This window comes from Curcuma longa, chromosome 1 (assembly GCF_044706935.1).
Source record: "Curcuma longa cultivar G26 ecotype Majalengka, Jawa Barat chromosome 1, ITB_CL_G26_1.1, whole genome shotgun sequence".
Classification (NCBI taxonomy): Eukaryota; Viridiplantae; Streptophyta; class Magnoliopsida; order Zingiberales; family Zingiberaceae; genus Curcuma; species Curcuma longa.
Genome location: NC_133861.1, coordinates 22,844,908 through 22,865,145, shown reverse-complemented (window position 1 = coordinate 22,865,145; position 20,238 = coordinate 22,844,908). Strand labels below are relative to the sequence as shown.

Below are 20,238 nucleotides of genomic sequence, written 5' to 3'. Positions count from 1 at the left end.
TGAACTAACAAACAGAACTACCAGTAACTCAACAAGCTTACCTTCACATAAAAGTAATGTGGCTTGCCAAGTTCCTGCTGGTCAAGACAGCCAGAGATTTGTTGATCACAAATCAACACCTAGTAGGTCACACAATCACAATAAGGAAATGTTAACGACTCAGAATTCCTTGTATTCAGAAGTAGGGATCCGTGGGTACATATAAACTAAATTTTCCAAGGCAAAGAACAAATATATTTTGTGATTTCATTGATAACTTAAGATTTCTTTAAGACTATAATTATGTTTTACAAGGGTTACAAGATTGCTTCCTACAACTGGGAGCAATTAGTATATATTTATTAAACCTGTATACTATTGATGGAACTTTTTAAAATCATTTTTCTTGTTGCCCACTCACTCCATGGGACCTGTCAGCAATTTCCTCTTTTACAAGTAAATTTTACTATTAATCGAACAACATCTACTGTTCAACACCAGTAAGTATCTTAAGAGGTATCTTCCCTCATTTGCTCGTTGGATGCATACACCTCTTGCCCCACCTCAAGCCATGTTTCTGCACCACTATTTTGTTCTCCATCAGAATCTTTGGCTTCATACCTTAGAAGGATGCCAAATAGTATCTTACCCTGTTTCAATGAGAATTAGTATGTTGAACACACAAAAAAAAAAGTTCTCAAATGGAATAAGTTCTCAAATGGAATAAGAATGGTTGGCATTATTAGATATCGATAATACCACCAGCATGTGGAGTAGCATAGTAGCACGACTGACCTGCACCCGTCTGTATGATGCTAGAGTTGCCAAAGGTTCTTTTGACCTGTGCAACTGTCCAGACTGCTGGTCAATATTAATCATCTGACAACGACTGCAACCACCTAAAGACTGCACAAGAACAGACCAGATTGATGAATGGCAAGAAGGGAAATTATAGGTCTACAATATTCTACTACAGCAGCTACAACCATATGAGAAGATGTAAAAACATTATACAACTAATTGTATGATAATCAGATTGTCTTAACTCGATTCTGATTGGGTAAGGAACATGAAATTGCTAATTCTTATTCTAATTGACCTGGCCATCTTCTTTTTTATAAACTATCCACTAAGTTCAGCCTGCCACCTCTACGCTGTAACAATTGCTATATAATACATACTACATCCATAATTTGTACAGACTTACACTGAATTGAGCTTTTCCAATATAAAGGCTTCTCCAGGTATCTTCTGCATATGGCTCTGCTCTTGAAATAACAAGGTTTGGTCGAAATCTCATTGCATTGATAGGCACAGTCTGTGCAGATTGAGCACTATCTACCAAAATCTCTGCTGATAACATAATATGGATTCATGGTTATCTCTCTATAGAATGTAAGGGTAACTTAAGCCTGCTGGTTTTTCACCAAAGTAATAGGCATTAACAGAAGGAAATTTACCCTGTAAACATTCACAAATTAAATAACATATTTATAAATCTTAGGTCATCACAATAAAAAGATGCATTATCTGAATAAGTTAGTAGTTTGATCATTTCCTATGTGTGACCAAGTAAAAGCTCCTGCATATATCACTCTACTTTCAAATAGCAATTATCAGATCTTATTCAAGTTAATAAGTTATATGAAAGTTAATGTTGAGACTATGTTTAGGAAGGGAAACAAGAGAGAAAAAAAGGGACACGAGGAGGAGAAAGTGGGATGGAGTTTCAACGACTGAGCTTGAGAAAGGGTGCAGCGAAAATGAAGATGAAAAAATTGCTGTGCATGTGAAGATGGGGAGAACTGACAGCAAAGATGAAGATACACTGATGGCAAGTCTTGTGAAAATGGATAATGGGTTGGCAAGTTCAACTATTTATCTTCTGTAAACCAAGCTACTCTCTCCTTGTGCACCACTTGTAGATGGATCAATTTGGATCAAAGAAGGCTCGTCTTTCCTTTCCTCCTCTTCCTATTCCTTGTTCCTTCATAGAAAATAATAAATTCAATTCTTGTCTTCCCTTTTCCTTGGCAACCTTCACCCTCTTCCCCTTCTTCCCAGGTAAGCATAGCTTAACAGATTGTCTACGTCAACATGTAGAGAATCTGATATGAGGAAGATTGATAGACTGGATATTGTTGGCAATGTCAACGATGATATGAGAAAGATTGATCAACTGGCTATTGTTAGCATAGTCAAGGATGAACCCTTGGGTAATACTTAAAATCTTACATGTCTTGGCATAATGAACCATCAAAAGATTCTAAAGCACATGGAATTTATACACCATACTAATTGATGGAGAAAGGTGGGAAATAATTGGAGTGATTAATGATTATCCTATGTAATATATTTAATTATTGAAAAGCATAAAACAAATTCACAGCTAAGTAGATAATCACAGAAGCATACTGGAGTTTAACCGGCTGTTCAGGTCACAGACACTCTCCTCTGATACTAGTAATAGCTGTGCTTCATTTACAAAGTTCAACTTCCCCCATGTATCTCTGCATGTTTTTCCTCTGCCTCGAGTATTGTTACAAGATTGGAACTCAGAACTTGAACATCTCACAAAAGTACAAGGCCAAGCAATGGCTTCAGCAAACCATCTATTCACTTCATTATTATATGACTGCACCTTGTATCTATGACCAAACAAAAAATTTTCAAGGCGATATTACTACAAGTTACTGCAGAAGAATTTAAAAATTATGCATAAATAAATAAATGTCAGCATGCACTTGAGTTCACAGAATTCATTAGCATATATATGAAACCAGATTAACTTTGTTATCCCCCACCACTGTCAAAGAAAGTGATACTTATGTCCACCTGAACTGATTTCCTAGACATATGCTCATTGACTATGCCCATGGCTAAGTCCAAGTAACTCAAACGATTAACATGCTAATGTGGAGAAAAATTTATGCATATATACACCTTTCTTAGCCATTGTTCATCACAAGGCAAAACTGTCCTGGAAGACAATTGCACAAGTTTAAAAATAAGTTTAAATTTCTAAAAGGATATTATATTGAATGTTCCCAGCCCATGAGAAATTGCCCCAGCATCCGGAACAAAGTACAATATATCTAACCTTCCCAGTGCCCTTGACATCTTTGGGATTTTGAAGTATAAAATACACATTCAAACAAGAAACCAATGCTTCCAGATCTTTCAAGAAGCTTTGCTGATTTCCAAAAAAAAAGAACAGCTAGAAAAGGCATGCTAAGTTTGAGGAAAGAGGATACTGTATTGTATATCTTGTAAAGGGACAATTACAAAAGTATATATAAGATGAATGGCAACCATAAATCTAAAATCCTAACGTGGGACTAAACCTACAATACCAATAACTATGGTAGTAAAAATTACAATTCAGACCTAAGGATCTTTTACACTCTTAACAATCCATAAACAATATACATCCCTGATCCCAGGCAAGATCTAAACTCAATTAGGGGCATATGAACCTACAATCAGATGCTAGGATCTCGGTGTCAACAAATTTGATTAGATAGAATATATTTGAATTTAATTAGACATTTAAAAGATTGCCATCTACTGTAATAAATCATTTTTTCCACAGAATCTTCAACTATATATGATTCCCTTTAACTCCTATTTAGAAGAATATTTTTGAATATGATTAGTATCTTATGCTTATCATTTATCTCATAGATGATGTTACATACTATAGTGGCACCAACAAAACGTGCCTGGTTGAGCAGCTCGGCATTTTTTTATCGTGCCTGGCCTAACACATTTCTAAATGGGTCCTGTTGGGGACCCAGAAAAAGGCTTTGCCTTGCCCAACATGAGCCCGAGAGAATTGTGTTAGTGCTTATGCCACGCTAAGACTGACACAAATTAAGGCAAGACACATCATTCGGCTTGCTGTGAAACTAGCCCAATTAAATTTTTTTTAATGATATTCAATAAAAATATAATTATGAACCATTAAGCAATTTTTTGAAATACTTAGCAAAAAATTTTAAACATTTTCATGTACAAAATTATGAACTCAATTGTTGCATGTGACCTGCACGTGGTGAAGTGGCAAACAACTTGCCATCATATTTAATCACATCTATCATTGCCATCCATACAACTTGCCATCATATTTGATCACATCTATCATCCCCATCCATCTCAATTCCTAATGTGGGATTAAATAAAAGACTCTCGTGAAGTCAATTGGATTTTCGTGAAGTCAACTAAAGATAGAAGTGATTGACGGGTAAGCTTCTGAACATATCCAATTGAGTTGGAGGCATATTGAATCAACTAGCAATGTTATAAGTCGATTGGATGAAGACTTAGTCAACTGAATACTAGCTTAAACCTGTAAGGTTATCTTATTAAGATTTCGGCCGACTATTGAATAGTTGAATCAATTGATTCTAGTCAAAAGCTATCTAAATGAGCTATCTTATCCTTGTTTGAATGCACCTTTGTTACTATAAATAGGGGTGCAAGGAACCTCGAATATACAACTCATATACAATAAACAATCACTTCTCTATGCTAATTTAAAGGCTCCTGGTGCTCACGTCTTTGAGTGTTTTCATTTCATATTTGCAAGAACCTTTTCTACATGAGGTTTCTCCATCTCTCTCAAAGGAATTTCTTTCATAGTAGAATTTCAAATTTGATACACGATCACTAGGTCGCAAAGTAGGACCTGAGATCTGAGCCACATAACCCACTCTTGTTAGTGTTTGTGTTTTTTATTATTATTTATATATCTGTTGCACTTATCTTTGTATTTGTGAGAGAAATTTTTTATTTTTTAGGTCCACCCCCCCTCCCCCCACCTAGCATTCTCATATCCTAACAAATTGTCATCGTTAAAGTTCAGTGGCTAAGCACTTATCTCAAAAGCTCAGGCTATTAGAAAAGAGACAAATCTACTCCAATACAATGTACAGACATCTAAATATGGATATGTTTTCTAATAATGATTATGCAAGGTCTATCATTGACAAAAAGTCCACTTCAAGAATTTATACATATGTCATGGACTTGATTACATGGAAAAGAAAGAAAAGCACTGTGGCATGATCAAGTTTGGAGCTAAATATAAGTCGATATTGTATATAGCTTGTGAGATATTGTGGATCAAGTCCTAATAATTTTAGTTTTATCAACACGAAATTAATGAAGCTGCATTATGACAATCAAGCAATCGTCTACAATGCAAATAATCTAATGATTCATGATCATCATGTGCCTGGCAATGAAGCGTGGATGAAAGAGAAGTCTCACTCATCATGCACCTGGAGAACACATTCTGAGTCATTTAGTGGTGTTGCACAAGGGAGGCAAGGAAAATTTCTATCTAGAAAAAAGAAGCAGGTTTACAAGCAGGCTTCTTTAACATCATTGAACAAGCAATTCAACTCTGCATCCACTGCACTTCTTAAACTAAGATATTTGTCACCAATGCCTCCACTCTCACAGGCACCATTGAGTGCTTTGTCCTCAAATGGAGGTGATCAGAGAGAAAGAATTGGGTCACAGAGGATGGACCAGAAAAAGCTTTCATCCCTTATTGAAAACCCACAAGACCAGTAGACACAAATCTACGCCTACACTGCCTCTTCTTTTCTGTGGCACCTCTACTAGAGGAAAAAATTAACAGAGGCTATATTGAGAATGCCACAAGCACTTCAAAAAAACTAAGCCTGAGAGAGAAAGAAGGCATGGATGTGAGGAGGGGCCTCTGGTTCACATTAAAATTGGTGATCACTTCCTATGGATACTCTTGATTTTCTAACGCTCAAAAATGGTGGCTAGAATGGTGGCTTTGATCCCATATTGGAGGGAAGAGTATTATATTGCATGACTAATGAAACATTTGAAATACTAATGTGAACTAATCCCACAACACAAATAACTCTATTAACTATAACACTGGGGAAAATCTCACAACAAACTCACTTTTGAGGGGATCCAAAATGCGACTTCTCTAACAAGCTCCCTATTACATTCCTTTCAGTATCACTATACTGATATGATAGACTGAAAGCAGCTCCATCAGGCATAAATTCAAACAACAATTATCTTATATTCTCCATTTATTTTTATTTTTCATTTCACTCTTGTATCTGAATCATTTTATTACTCTTAAAATGATAAAATATCCTAGGTCATTTTACATTTTTATTCAGAAAAGCCATGAGGAAAAATAGCACATACCTTTGATTAAAAACATTCATTTCCATCACACCATCACATTGTGAATCTTTAAGAATGGAAACTTGCAATCTTTCCTTGCAACGTGGTGATTCTAAAATGAGTACTCCTTTCTCCAAATCAATAAATGTTTGAATATTACACATCTCAGGAGCCTGCAATTGCAAATGTCAGTATTTCATGTTTATACAAGAGGACTGTGTGGTATGGAAACGAATTGCAATTGCTATTTCAGGTTTATACACAGTCTCATTCACAAGGATACAGATTTTCCCTTTCTTAGTTTACCAATTAGCCTCTCAAAATCAAAATCAAAATCATAAAACACACATCAGCAAATTGGCAGTGTTTCAATAACTTCAGCAAATTACAACACTTATATTTTGGTTGTTGCCTAGAGTAGCATACTGCTTATTGAGTATAATATTAAAGCAAGATCTACTTGGTTACACATGAGACAAAGTCAAAATTGCTTGACACATATCAGCATTATATTTAAGAAAAGTGCTCCAAGGTAGTTTAGTCAAGTAGCATTAATGGCTGATATGGCACACTGCTTGTAAAGAAGCTTGAATCATAAAAAACCATTTCACGTCATCAATTATTGGAAAGAAATAAGTGAGGAAAAAAAGGTGAAACTACAATCAGGAATTCATACTGGTAGTCAAAAAATTCATATGAAAGCTGCAAAAGGACCTTCTTCTGAGTAATTATTTCTCCAGTTGGTCCTTTGAGAAGCCATTCCCGATCATATTTTAAACCTAGCAAAAAGAGCATATGATATCAACAGCAAAAAGAGCATATGATACGAAATGGTAAATCTCAATTGTGCAGCGTAACCCCAAACAAGATTTCAATCCATGGTTTTCATAGATTTATATTAAAAATTGCCCTGCCAATTCAATTCAATGTGGCTTATACTTATGACAACATTTCGTTGGCTCAAAACTAGCCACAACTCACATGAACAAAGTCATATTAGACCAAACAAGTAGCAGCTTTGAGTTATTATTTTATCAAAAGAAAAAATAATAAAATAAAATAATGATTTGCCATACCTTCGTAACCTTTACCATCTGATACTACAAGGCAAAAAATAGATTATTAGACCTTTTTCACTTTTGATTTTTGTTAGCCAAGATCATATTAGATGGTTCCTCTTATGAAGCATCAAATTCACAAAAGTTTCATATTTAGCATATTTATGTATGAGAAGGAATTAAATGCCAAATGTGTCCCAAAAACAAAGATAGCTACAAGAGAATAAGGTACTACTACTACTACCTATGTTGCTCAAATAAGGTACTACCTATGTTGCTTAAAGGCCATTTATGGACCGTAAATCCTGCACAAGATTTTACAGGGTAAACTGTGATGGACTTCAACTGAATTCCATGTACAAGCTGCTTGGAACCAAGATCTGCAACATGTAAACAAAAATTCAACTAATTAAAAAGAATATGGTGGCATTATACAAACAAAAAAAGATAAGCAAAATTATTTTCATACTTCTAAATCAGCGAATTGAAGGATCTGAATAATCACTCATTATCACAGCCTATGTTTCATAGAATTTCAATTATTATAACTTCACATTTGAAAGCCACATCCTTCAGGATTTGATTACTTGGATGGAAGATATAAGAGAAAGGAGGGAAAGGGTTACAAAATTCGATAAATAACTCCATCGTTTATGTACATTTTTTTATCACTTTGGCTCCTCTCCCTTATATCTTCCATCTAAGTTATTGAACCCTGAAGGATATATCAGTGCTCAACAATCAGATCAAGTCTCTTATTCAAAATTTCACCTAACACTATTTTGTCGACCAGTTAGGACCAATGTATATAATTGGTTGCAAGCTACTAGTAATGATTTCTGTAGACATGCCCCGGCATCACCATTCTTGTTCCAAAACTCATTTATTTTCCAAGGAAAAAATAGAGAGGAAGAAATTGATCCATGGAATTGTTTCTCCAACTCAATACAAATGTTTGAAGGCAGACAAAGAGGCAACTTATACCTGAAAGTGGGTCACTCTCCATTCTTAATGCAACTATGTCTGCAGATGAATCAGACTTGCTCACAAAAGATTTGTCTAAAAATCTTAGGAAATTCTGCAACAAGAAGCGGTAGAAGTTAACAACATATAGTATTCCAAAAGGAACAAAAATTAAATAATCGATTTCCAAAAATATTTGAGTTACTACACTTTATAAAAATTTCTACGTTATGTACAACAACACATTGAGGAAAATCATTAGTTTGATGTATTATCATGTATATACTGCAAACAATAAACTGTGAAAAATTAACATAGTTATCTTTTGTATCTGGTGTTTCATTATAAACTTACCCCCAACATTATATGTATAATGAAAGAGAGTTAAAACTCAAATTTTGAGGGGCTATACAGTGCCTCACATTTAGATCAGATCAATGTCTATCCTATAAGTTTAAGATAAGAAGTTAAGCATGACTAAGCATAATAATAGATACACGGGTGCTATAAAGTACTTCTGCGTCTTCATATGTTGACATATAACCAAAGGATATCCTGACAGCTCCAGTTGGTTTTCCATGCAAGATATCATTGTCATCCCAGCAAACATGTCCTGCCTGACAAAAACAGATCAATAACCAATCAAAAACCATGTACTTACATAACAAAAAGTGAAAATGTTTATCAAAATGTTGTATCATAAACATGCTCTTCTTTGTGATATGCCACAAGAACATATGATATGCCCCTTTAAATGTTGCATATTTATTAGCTGATGTTCATGCAACTGAACAATGACCATAGAACCAAGTCTTGCACTTTATAAGTTCATGGTAGTGCAGCATATGCATCTCCAATTAGCCTAATACTGTTCTAATATATTTAATACTTATTATTACTAATCTATCACACTTTACATTTACTATGAATGTTGTCACAACCTTAAAAGGTTTTAGGTTTGTGACCCATCCATTCAACATTGTCATTAGTATTGTCAAGATAAGTTCATGGTAGTGCAGCATATGCATCTCCAATTAGCCTAATACTGTTCTAATATATTTAATACTTATTATTACTAATCTATCACACTTTACATTTACTATGAATGTTGTCACAACCTTAAAAAGGTTTTAGGTTTGTGACCCATCCATTCAACATTGTCATTAGTATTGTCAAGATAACATCTAAATCAAATGTGATTTCTTGCTCTTACAATAACTTGATATTGTGACTATCAAATATCCTTGAGCCTGACAACCATCAAGTCATTACCCAGCAGTCTATCTTCAGAAAATGTCCCTTGAGTCTTGATCCTTGATTTATGTCACATAACTGATATTTTAAACATCAGACTAATCATCAATTATGTATTAGGATTTTGCTATCAATTGAACTGGGTTAAGTTACAAGTTTGATCAATTAAACTATAATAAGGATCAGATTAGGGGATGTGAGCCCCACTTTTTTCCAATGCTTCCCTAATCTCCAGATCCTATACTCCTCTATATTCTACCTCCCTTCATGTCCTCTCCACAGGCTCATCCCTTGCATCTCCTTTACTATGATTCAGATCATCACAGGAGCAAAAGGATCCTCCATTCTGCAGCTACTGCAAATGCATGCCCTCAGTTCTTCATTGGAAAGCAGCTGCCCTTCGCCCATCAGATACACCTTCTGCTTCTTGCTTCTTATGGAGATACTCAAGAACCACATTAGTTTTCTCTCTATTTTTTTCATGTGACTGACTCATCTCAACCAGTAATTCATTTCATCTAGTTTCAGTGGGCATGAGAGAAGCACATGGTTTTTGCTCGTGCCAACCCTGTTCTAATTTGCTCTACAGGTGGAAATATAAGCTGTGCCTCTTTCCAACCGAAACAGGATAGTTTAAACTATGAATGAAACATTAAATAAATACTCATAGGACAAATTACTCTTCCAATAAAATCATTTGCTAATCTATGACACCATGTTAATCATTTTCATTTGTAGATAAATGAAATTATCATGACAAGAAGCTACAAATCTTTCCCTCTTTCCCTACATAAAGAGATGGAAAGATAAATGAAGGGAAGTCAAAATAAATGATAAGAGACATGAAATTTACCTCAAGATTAGCCATCAGATCAAAATGAGACAAGTCAAGATACTTGGCACAAGCACCTGGGTTGCAAAAGCAGCCAGTCTATAGTAAAACCATTTTAAAAGTCAAAAAAAAAAAAGTTAGAAAGAATGAAATTGACCGTTGTAGATTTCACAATAAAGAAGCAAACAAGATAACCTGATAAATTCATATATTTATTTTCCTGGTTATGACAGATTTTTTACCGACCAACCAAGATAAAATATTGACATAATTATTAATATAAATGAAGAATGTAATCTTTGTTGATTGATCTGTTAATCTTTTGCAAAAAGACATAAAATAAAAACCTAAACCAGTCAACTGAAATAAGAAGAAATCTATATGCAGAAATCAGAATGGGATTAATCAATAAACCTTATATCTTGACCTTAATTACTAGCTAACAAAAGGCGGATAAGAATGCAAACAAAGTTAATAGACTTGAATGTACTTGAAATCAAGCCACTCTCTCTCTTAGAAAGTACTTTAAAAAAAACAACCTTCAGGAGATATCAACTTCAATGAAAACACTTTAAGAAAAATAACAGGAGGAGAAGAATTCATTGAACATCACAAAACTCTATTGTTGCTTAATTTTTGTTGTGCTTGTATGCACCTAATTGTAACATTAAAATAAGTCGAGCAATAAGTAACTAGGATCCTTGTAGTTGAGGCCTTGAGGGCATCACAAAGAAAGGCTACAAAAACTGAAAAAGATGAACTGCCTGGCGCAGGAAGGTTCCATAGTTGAGTAAAAAAATTTGAGAAAATACCAGAAGAACACAATATGTAACCCCTGTAGTATAATTGAGTAAACTATTTAAGAGCTTATGTGGAAAGTTTGAAAGGTGCAAAGTTTTCAGTGAAGGGCTTTTGATCGAGCTAGTTTGTAGTCATTTCATGTGTGATACATTTGTATATGTATGAGCACACTTATAAGAATTTTGGTTTCACGATCAGTGAATGTTGAGATACCTTGTGAAGGTAACACCAGAGCATGCACAAGAATATTTGGGAGAGAATTTGAATCATGGTTTGCGATTTCATATTATTTTAGTCAAATGGGTGCAATATTTCATTTTGCCCACCAACCAGCATGCAATCAACCTAAGGCAATAAAACTCCTTGCAAAGTTTCTGTGACGACGATGGTAATGCAGCTAGTGGCTTCCCCTAAGGTACATGAGGATTCCGCAAGGTGGCACGAGACTGGCAATGACTGCACGTGACATCCATGAAGCTTTCAAGTGTCGGCGCTGACTTTTGTGCGAGATCCAGTGATGGCAACAGCTTCGATTGTGGTTTGCAAGACTTCCCCGACAAGCGAGATGGTGCAAGGTCAGCAACGTGGTGGCAATGACTTTTATGTAAGATCCAGCAATGGCAGCAGCTTCCTTTGTGGTCTGTAAGACTTCCACGACAAGCTGAAATGATTTAATACATAGGTTATCTTCCAATAGGCACACTCAGTGGCATTGGCACCTGGTACACTCAGCATCTCTCAAGCATGCAGGGAATGGAAACTCCAGCTAGGCTCAAGATTTCAAACTTTATTTTCAACAATGTCATGCTAGCATGATTGAAAATAAAAGGCATAAAAATTGACTCGCATGAAATCCTAGGATACAGACCTACTATAGTATTGGCTCACTCATACGAATCTTTCTCGGGAATTTGCATTGTTTTTCCAATTCAATTGTCCCTTTTATGCTTATTGAGAATCACATGATTATCTGAAACTTTTGATCGTCAATGAATATGGCTCATAAATTGTTGTTTGAAACATACTTATTCATAGAATAATTAAAATATCTAGAATATGCATTATCATTTAGCGTACCACATTCTTGATAGATAAATACAAGCATTCTTACACTCTAAAGGAGTTCCTTGTTTAACAAGGTTAAATGGGACTAGCTGACCCGTATTAGTTATTAGTGGTTCATCAAGGAGTGGCTATTACTCACGGACAGCTTGCCTCTCTTGTGTGCAATTAAGATATTTTGCATGTGTCTAACGCAAAACTTAAAATTTTAGATGAATCTGGATTTAGTTCAATTCTTCCAAAGTAATGTTATGTGACTGTAACATTACTATTTATCTTCGTCATAATCCAATGAAAAGAAAGGCACATGCAACTGAAATAAATTGGAACCTCAGAGCTTCCTACTGTTGTAGGCTTGATTCAGAAATTGTCAATCTATTAAAATTAAACTGCTTTGCTCCTCCTCGATTTAACAGGAAGCTTCATTAGCCAATGATCAAACACGCAAGGAAGATGAGTGATGTCAATGATAGAAAGGTTCAAAAATTTGGAGATGGATATCATCTGAAGCAGAATACTACATTTTTTGCTCTTTTCATTTCCAGCATCTACTTTAAATTACTAATAATGTGTAAATTCTATTCATGTTGTTCATAAAAATGAAAAGTGAACTTAAGAATGCAAACTCACTGACCGTTAGTGTCACACTCCAGAGTAGGATGTCAATATATAGACTAGAAAAAGAAAAAATGTCAAACAATAATTTCTTCCTCACCCGCAACTGAATTCCTGAAAGTGAAGCCAACTTTTCAACCTCACGATATCCAACCCAGGAGCCATCTGCTCTTCTCAAATTGAATGCAATAGTAGGACCTATGTCTAGATGTCAAATGAAATAATTAAACTTGAGGTATTAGAGTAAAATAATGAATATGAAAACTGAATAATAATCCAATACATTCCTTGTTGAATCTCTCATCTACAAACTATATTGGTTTAACATAAAAAAAATTGTCATTCTTATACAGAAAGACAGTTGCATGCAAACACATGCATTTGATGTTGACTAGTTTTTCATCACCAAATAAGTACAATGATAATATGGAATTTGCACATTGATAACAATGCATTACATCAAGAAAATTGGAAGTAATTCTTATCCTAAGATAATTTATCTTAGAATTCCCCTTAAGAATGACCTTTGAAGTGAAATAGCAAGAAAAGCAAATAGTCCTGAATGGGTCCAATGGACAATATAATAGGTTAGCTAGGGCATATATGTCCTCCCCAAAAGAAATGAATTAACTGCAAGAAAAGGTATATGAGGAAAACTATTTATCTAAATTGAATTGTAAGGTAAAACATCCACATATATATAAAGGAAGCATGGAGACAGCATTTCTGTTGAAATTCTTAAAAAAATCCAGCAAGTGTTTTTCTTCGTTGTCCTAGAATAAAATGTGCAAAGAATCCTAATTCATGCATGGTTTTGATCTGCTCCAAATTATGCAGCGTGAACTAGTTTATAAACCAGGAATCCTCGATTTTGAAGAAACAGGTTTTCTGGAAATTAACAGATAGTGAACAAATTCGCTTGACAACGAAGAGAGAGGGCATATTACTTGATTATAACACTGGCTCCTGCAAAACTCATACTGACCTGAGAGATATTTTCCATAGATGTTGCAAGCATCCACTCCATTTGCATGCTTCAGGCCCATCATGACGTCTCTAGTATAAGAGGCAAGAGATGTTGTATGTCTGAAAAGGATGTCAACCAGAAAATTTTTATTAGGGTAAATGTAGTAGGAGGTGAAAGATAAATGTCACTGCCATTGGATTATGAACAAAAACAAATAGAACCTCAGTACCACTGGATTGAATCTTTGTTTAATTTGCATAGTTTACAAGAATCAAGACAAAAACATAGTTTACAAGCATCAAGTTAACAAGATTAAAAAAACAGAACTATGTCATAATCTTTACTTAAAGCTTGAAAGCACAGTCAAACCCCAAAATCTAATTTATGACCCAGAATCATCTCCGATCAGCAAAGAGTGAGGCTAAATGGTGTCCACTGTCATACAAAAAGTCTTTCTAAACACTTTATCAAACCTAGGGAAAGAATTTCGTTCAAATACCAAATTGGCACAAATTATCAAAATCAGAGAATTGTCGCATTAACTCATTAGAACTAATCGAATGCAAAAGCCAAAGTTAATAATAGCGCACTCAGGTAAACCAAAAGCCCCCTTCATTAGCTAACAATTCTCCATGTGTAGGAACTAAACAAGGATGTCACATCCTTTCTTCCGCCAAATTATCATGTTCTCGCAAGAGCATCTGTAGTTTACAATTTCAACTTTGATCTAATGATAACAAAGCAAAATTGTAACAAAAAATGAAGAACTATGGAACATGTAACTAACTAAAAAAAGTAATGTAAATAACATAAACATGTGGAAGTCACTATTTGAAAGGATACAAAAGATACAGATTTTGTTTTTCAAATAGTTATAGGATTAGGGATGTTTATTGTCTCTACAGTTATGGGAAGTGGACTGGAAAGCATGTGGAGAAGAGGTTGTCATGGCAATAGATCTTAAAATATAAGTTTTCAGCAAGACTGGATACATATGTGGTAGGGAGAAGCTATCACAGAGAAGACAAAAATAGCATGAGAGAGAGAGAGAGGCAATCTCTCTGCAAAATATAATCAAAGAGCAGACAGCATTAGAGTGATAGGGTTAAACAAGCACCTAACAGCATGAGCAACAGTTCAAACAAATGGACACATTCATAAAAATGTGAAATTGTGCAATCAAGCAAAAAGGCGGCAAAACCAATGCAAGTTTAAAAACAATAACTTATGGGCTTACGATTTGGAGGCATCTCACAACACTTCGCAACCACCAGAAGAAGAACCTACCCCCAACCCTCAATTCACACCATGCAACAAACAAGGTTGTCATTATAAGATTGTTGGTTGATCTATCAAGAACCTAACTTAAATAGATTAGGGAATTTATCACTAAATCATACCAGCAACATATCACACAAACTCCAAACTTGGGTCCTGTAGTAGTATGCCCCACCTGCTACTACCACCTAGAAAAATAATGATATTGAATGCCACCGCCAACTACTATGCACCATGGCAGACCAGTCATTCAAAATGTCAAAAAGCTCTCTCCTAGGCTACCTATGTGTGAACCACAACTGTATCTCAAAAACAATCACTTGATAAATATCTTAAGCGATAAAAAAAAATGGTCACCCAACCTATATTAACATTGTATCATAGTAGAAAATCTCGTTCCAAGTCTTTCAAGTGCAACTAACCAAAAATTCATACCCTGAAGTTAAAGATAAATGGTCACGATCTAATTTAGCATTGTATCAAAGCAGAAAGTATTATTCTCAGTTGTAGTGTATGTAACCAAAAATGAATATCTCAACAATTTAGCTGTTGTGTTGAACTGGTCTAGGTTAGTCTAGTTGCTCACAAGCACAAGGGCAAGTTTCAAAGTCTCATCCTGTATCGTGGTATAAGGAAGAGGAGGAGACTCAATATAGATAGAGAGAAGCATGAGAAATTCATCAGCTAGATGTTCTTCTGTCTCCTTTCCTCGATCCTTATAGGAATTACATCAAATGATTAAATATTTGAAAACATCAACTTTTAGTACGCTGATAAGAAAAAGAGCATCAAATTTTCCGTACATTGTTAACCTACCGAAATATAGCAGCAGTAGTCAATCTATTGATTATCATGAACCCATGATGGATGGAGGTTAAAGCCAAAAAGGACAAGGTACCATCTTCAAGAACTTGTTCAATGTTTTCCCTTCTCTTTATGAAGTCAACATCAGCAATGGAAGCAGAAACAGTGCCTGGAGAAGGATACCTAGATTTTGTAACAAAACAACAGTATGGTAGAGAAAAGAAGACACTAACATCCCCGTTATCAAATAAGTATTATTGTACTACCTCCACTGAAGTACTTCTTTGTAAGAATTCTTGCTGTTTCTGTAATTCAAAATTTTATTAGCAAATCAAAGAGTGCAATTTTTTCAATATTTTCATAAGTTACTTAAAGGACCGCTTGCTATTAATCTACCCATTATGGAGAGAATGCATACCAGAGTGAATGATAAGTGCTCCAAGCCCTGTGGGATATCCAAATATCTAACACAGAAAGAATGAACTGAGCGCATTAAAATCTCAAAGTCACAGTATTGAGCATAAAATATATTCAATTATTTGTGTCTATTTACCTTATAGAAAGAGCAGACAACAAAATCAGCATGAAATCTAGCCAAATCAGGTGGTTCAGTAGCAGATCCTTTGGCAGCATCTATCAAGACCATCCAATGACCACTGTAAAAGCATTTAATTTGATTGATTCATATTCTTTCCACTTGAAGGAAAGAATGAAAATGACAATTGACAAAATCCAGATAGTTTATGAAAAATTTTAACTTTTAGTAAATTCTTAATAGGACCGAGAGTATTAGGGTGGGTTTACTGGGAGTGAAATATTTGGTCTTGTCACCTTAATTTCCAAAAAAGCAAATGAAATGAAATCAAATTTTACCACAGATCTGGTGAGCTTTTGAAGGGTTCTCCAGCACCTTCCTTCACATAATTGACCAAGTCTAGAGAAAATTTCTGACCTGAGAAATTGCACTCTGAAGGGAATGCAAACAGGTTGCATGTGCTTCCTATGTGACAGAAGATGTGAAGAAAGAATCATGAGTTATCAATTTGATGCAAATTGTGAGAAAATAACTCACAGGCTAGTTAGCACATTAGCTGTACAGACTACAGATGATTTTTTCCGGTTATAGCAGCAGGTTAAAGGCGATGAAGATGTAAAAGAAACCACTCCTATCTTTCTAGGAATCATTACCAACAGATAATTCTAGAATAGCATTCACAGAAAGGCACAGATTTCTTCAAATTAACACAAACCATATCAAGGAAACAAATGTTCAGTGGCCAGTTGGATACTGTATGAGGGCATTTTAGTTAACAAACAAGCACATGATATACAAGATAAGATTATGGAACCCACAAATTTAACACAAATAAAAACTATCTGCCAATTGCGTTATTACCCAAGCAAAACATGTTATGCTTATGAAATTTGCAAATGAATTTTAAATATCCATTTTTCTCTTTAAAAAAACAAAGGTGAAGATTCCAGAATAAATTTGTAACTGACTTGACGAATGAATTTCCATATTTCTCTTTTTTTCAATTCCTATGGGTAGTTATTCTTCATTTGATCAAATTAATATTTTGGATATTCTCGTGAATGTATATAAGGTACAGTATACACAACAAGTATACTACATTGAGCACATTCCCAAAATTCCAAGTATAACTGGTAATATAGAGTTATATTACAGATTTCCATCATGGAGGCTTTTCCAATGTCAATCGTATTGAACCTAAAGAATATTGTACCATCAGATTTCAAAACCTACATACCTGAAAGCTTGCCATTCTGTCCATGTTTCAGTGATAAACTTTCAGGTCTTCTCTGAACTGTGTGTTCTGAGAACACAAACGTCGAATTGTGAGTTCCATTCTGTAAATTTGTGATATTCTCAACATCAACAGCAACAGTAGTTGCTCCATTATCAAGAGCATATCTGGAAAACGATAAGGATACTCAAAAAAAAAAAGACATAAAGCATGTAGGCAAGTGGAAAATACAACAGGAAATAAAGGCATATTAAGTTTTTAAAAGATACAGTACATCTCCAACCCATAATTCAGGGTTAAACATTTTGAGCAGCCTAGTGAGCATATCATATAATAACATAATCTCTAAAATGTAACCTAGTAACCCACTAAATCAAACAACATATGAACCATGATTTTTGTCAAAATTTGATGTTTGTATCTGCTAAAATCTACATGGTGGTTCTCATTCCAACGTTAATAATCTTATTTGAAACATAGTCATTACCATCAGATAGCAGAGACAAAATGCACAGTACTTAGCAAGCAAATTGTTGGATTACCTGGTCTCCAAATTTGCAAAAAAATCCAAGGGAGACTAAACCAGCAAAAAATAAATAGAAAAACACTAAACTTCCATTATTTCTTATTAAACGGCTCTTGTAGTGTCAGTATTTCTTGTAAGCTACACCAGAAATGCAGCTAATGTTGAACCATACCTTGTGAGAATTACTCGTCAATACAATTGAACTATACCTTAAAAAAAAATTCCTTCTACTTTAGCCGACTTATATTTTGTATCTTCAATCTTAATTGTATTTGGCCTAAGATATTTAGTTTCTGAAGGTTGTCTTGGGTCCTTGTGTTTAAGTTTGAAGTTTATTTCAACTAAGCTGTCAACAATTAGCACACAGCATCTGGGAAATAAGAAAGAGAGTATTGATGATTTTCTTCAGTATCACTGGCGAGTTCATCTCAGAATTATTTTATCATGTGGTAAATACTATTTGGTGTAGAAGGATACTCTCTGATTCCAATGACACTATTATGGTTTTCCATTGTGTACATGTAACAGCTTTCACTAGACCAGGGAAAGCATTCCCCAATTAGTTTCAAAGCTGCTGTAGCCCCAGAAGTAAATATGCATTTGTAGTTCTCTGGTGATGCATTAAAATAGTCCAGGACCTGATTAACATAAGAAATTTGATTACTAGCTGCACCAGGAAAAGGTGAAACAATTTGATTGCTCAAGGTGTCACTGTCGAATGTCATTTCCATAAAAGTTACAAGACATTAAAAGGATCAATCTTGAAACATATAGTCATAGTTCAACTAATGGCAAAATATGAATGGAGAAGGCCATGCGTAAAGAATATTGATTTATACTATATTTGTATCGCAAATTATAACTTATTATGCCTCAAATTACAATTAAAACATAAAAGAAGAATCCAATCAATTAAAATGTTATGCATGAGCTTGCTTCACATACTAATTCTTTAAAAGGGCAAATACATTACACTGACAGAATTTAAGTCAAATTCATAATTGATAAGTATAAATTTAAAAAAAAAAAAAGATCAGTGCAAGGCATTTCCATCTTCTAGAATCATGATCTCTTGCTCAACAAGATGCACAAAAAACAACTTCAAAATTTAAAGGTACTGTAAGCAATGATTTCCGCCCATGAAACAACAAGAACAATTGTTTCAAGACAAGAATAATATTATCTATATACCACGGCTCGACATTGTGACAACAGTCATCTAGAATTTATTCAGTTATTGTTTTGCACCATAAGCATAGGGAAGTAATTGATGACCAGTGGACAGAAACACCTTTTGTCGTGCTGCACTAATGATGCCTGTAGTTGCCATGCTTGAATCACTCTGGCTATCTAAATCGAACTCAAAGAAGACATTGTAACTATCTTCACTCAAACCATTGAAGTATTCATTTGTAAACCATCGGGTATCCAGCAGAAATGGAGGAACAATAGAACAAAAAACATAAGAAATATGGAATAACTGATTGTTCAGTATAGAAGCCATCGACAATCACGAGACAAAAAATAAAAAAACGGATACGAGGGTTCCCGTAAACATTGGTGGTCAGGTCCTTGACGACGGCTTCCATCTGCGCTTCGGAGTACAACGTAGCTCCGGCGTGATCTAAGTAAACAAGCCCTAGAGAAACCGAAGAGAAATTCGATTTAGTTTAGAGTTTCAACTAGCATCCCAGGTATGCAAGAAGTTGAATCGGGACCTTCCAAGCGCTTGAACTCGGAGGCTCTGATGTCGTCGATGCTCTTCCCAGCATCCGGGTAGCCGTAATCCTTGCCGAACCGCTCCAAGAACGCCTCTTTCCCCCTCTCCATGGTTCCGCGAATCGCCACTCGCCGATGTGCACTTGAATAGTATCGGCTGTAGAATAGTACGAGCGAAAGAACTCAGAGAGAGAACCAGCCTCGATGACGGCGGACCGCCTCGCGCTTCCTAACACGCCTCGGAGGAGAGGAGAGGCCTCGCCCGGCTCACCTCTGAGGCCTGTCAAAGGGGGTGAGGGAGATCGGCAAGGCGGAGGTTCACGGGAAGGGCGAGCTAGATCCGCGACGCCCTCGGAGGGCTTGGAACCGTACAGACGGAAGTGGAGAAAATGCGAGACGAATGGCCGAAGTAGGTATTTAAACTATCA

The 20,238-nt window shown here is 35.3% G+C and overlaps 1 protein-coding gene across 3 annotated transcripts; it reads right to left on the bottom strand.

Annotated features, from left to right (window-relative positions):
- Positions 1–143: 143 nt before the first annotated feature.
- On the bottom strand, positions 144–19,992 carry LOC141829440 (molybdenum cofactor sulfurase; the record flags this gene model as incomplete). Of its 3 annotated transcripts, none has more annotated exon segments than XM_074716921.1 (22): positions 144–629; positions 775–885; positions 1,187–1,332; positions 2,395–2,627; positions 6,184–6,335; positions 6,877–6,941; positions 7,490–7,600; positions 8,205–8,298; positions 8,699–8,800; positions 10,291–10,368; positions 12,848–12,945; positions 13,733–13,833; positions 15,809–15,965; positions 16,063–16,101; positions 16,215–16,260; positions 16,350–16,452; positions 16,670–16,796; positions 17,569–17,732; positions 18,569–18,729; positions 19,383–19,441; positions 19,632–19,730; positions 19,810–19,992. In XM_074716921.1, coding segments are annotated over 22 exon segments (2,499 nt in total). In that variant the 3' UTR covers positions 144–488.
- Positions 19,993–20,238: the final 246 nt, after the last annotated feature.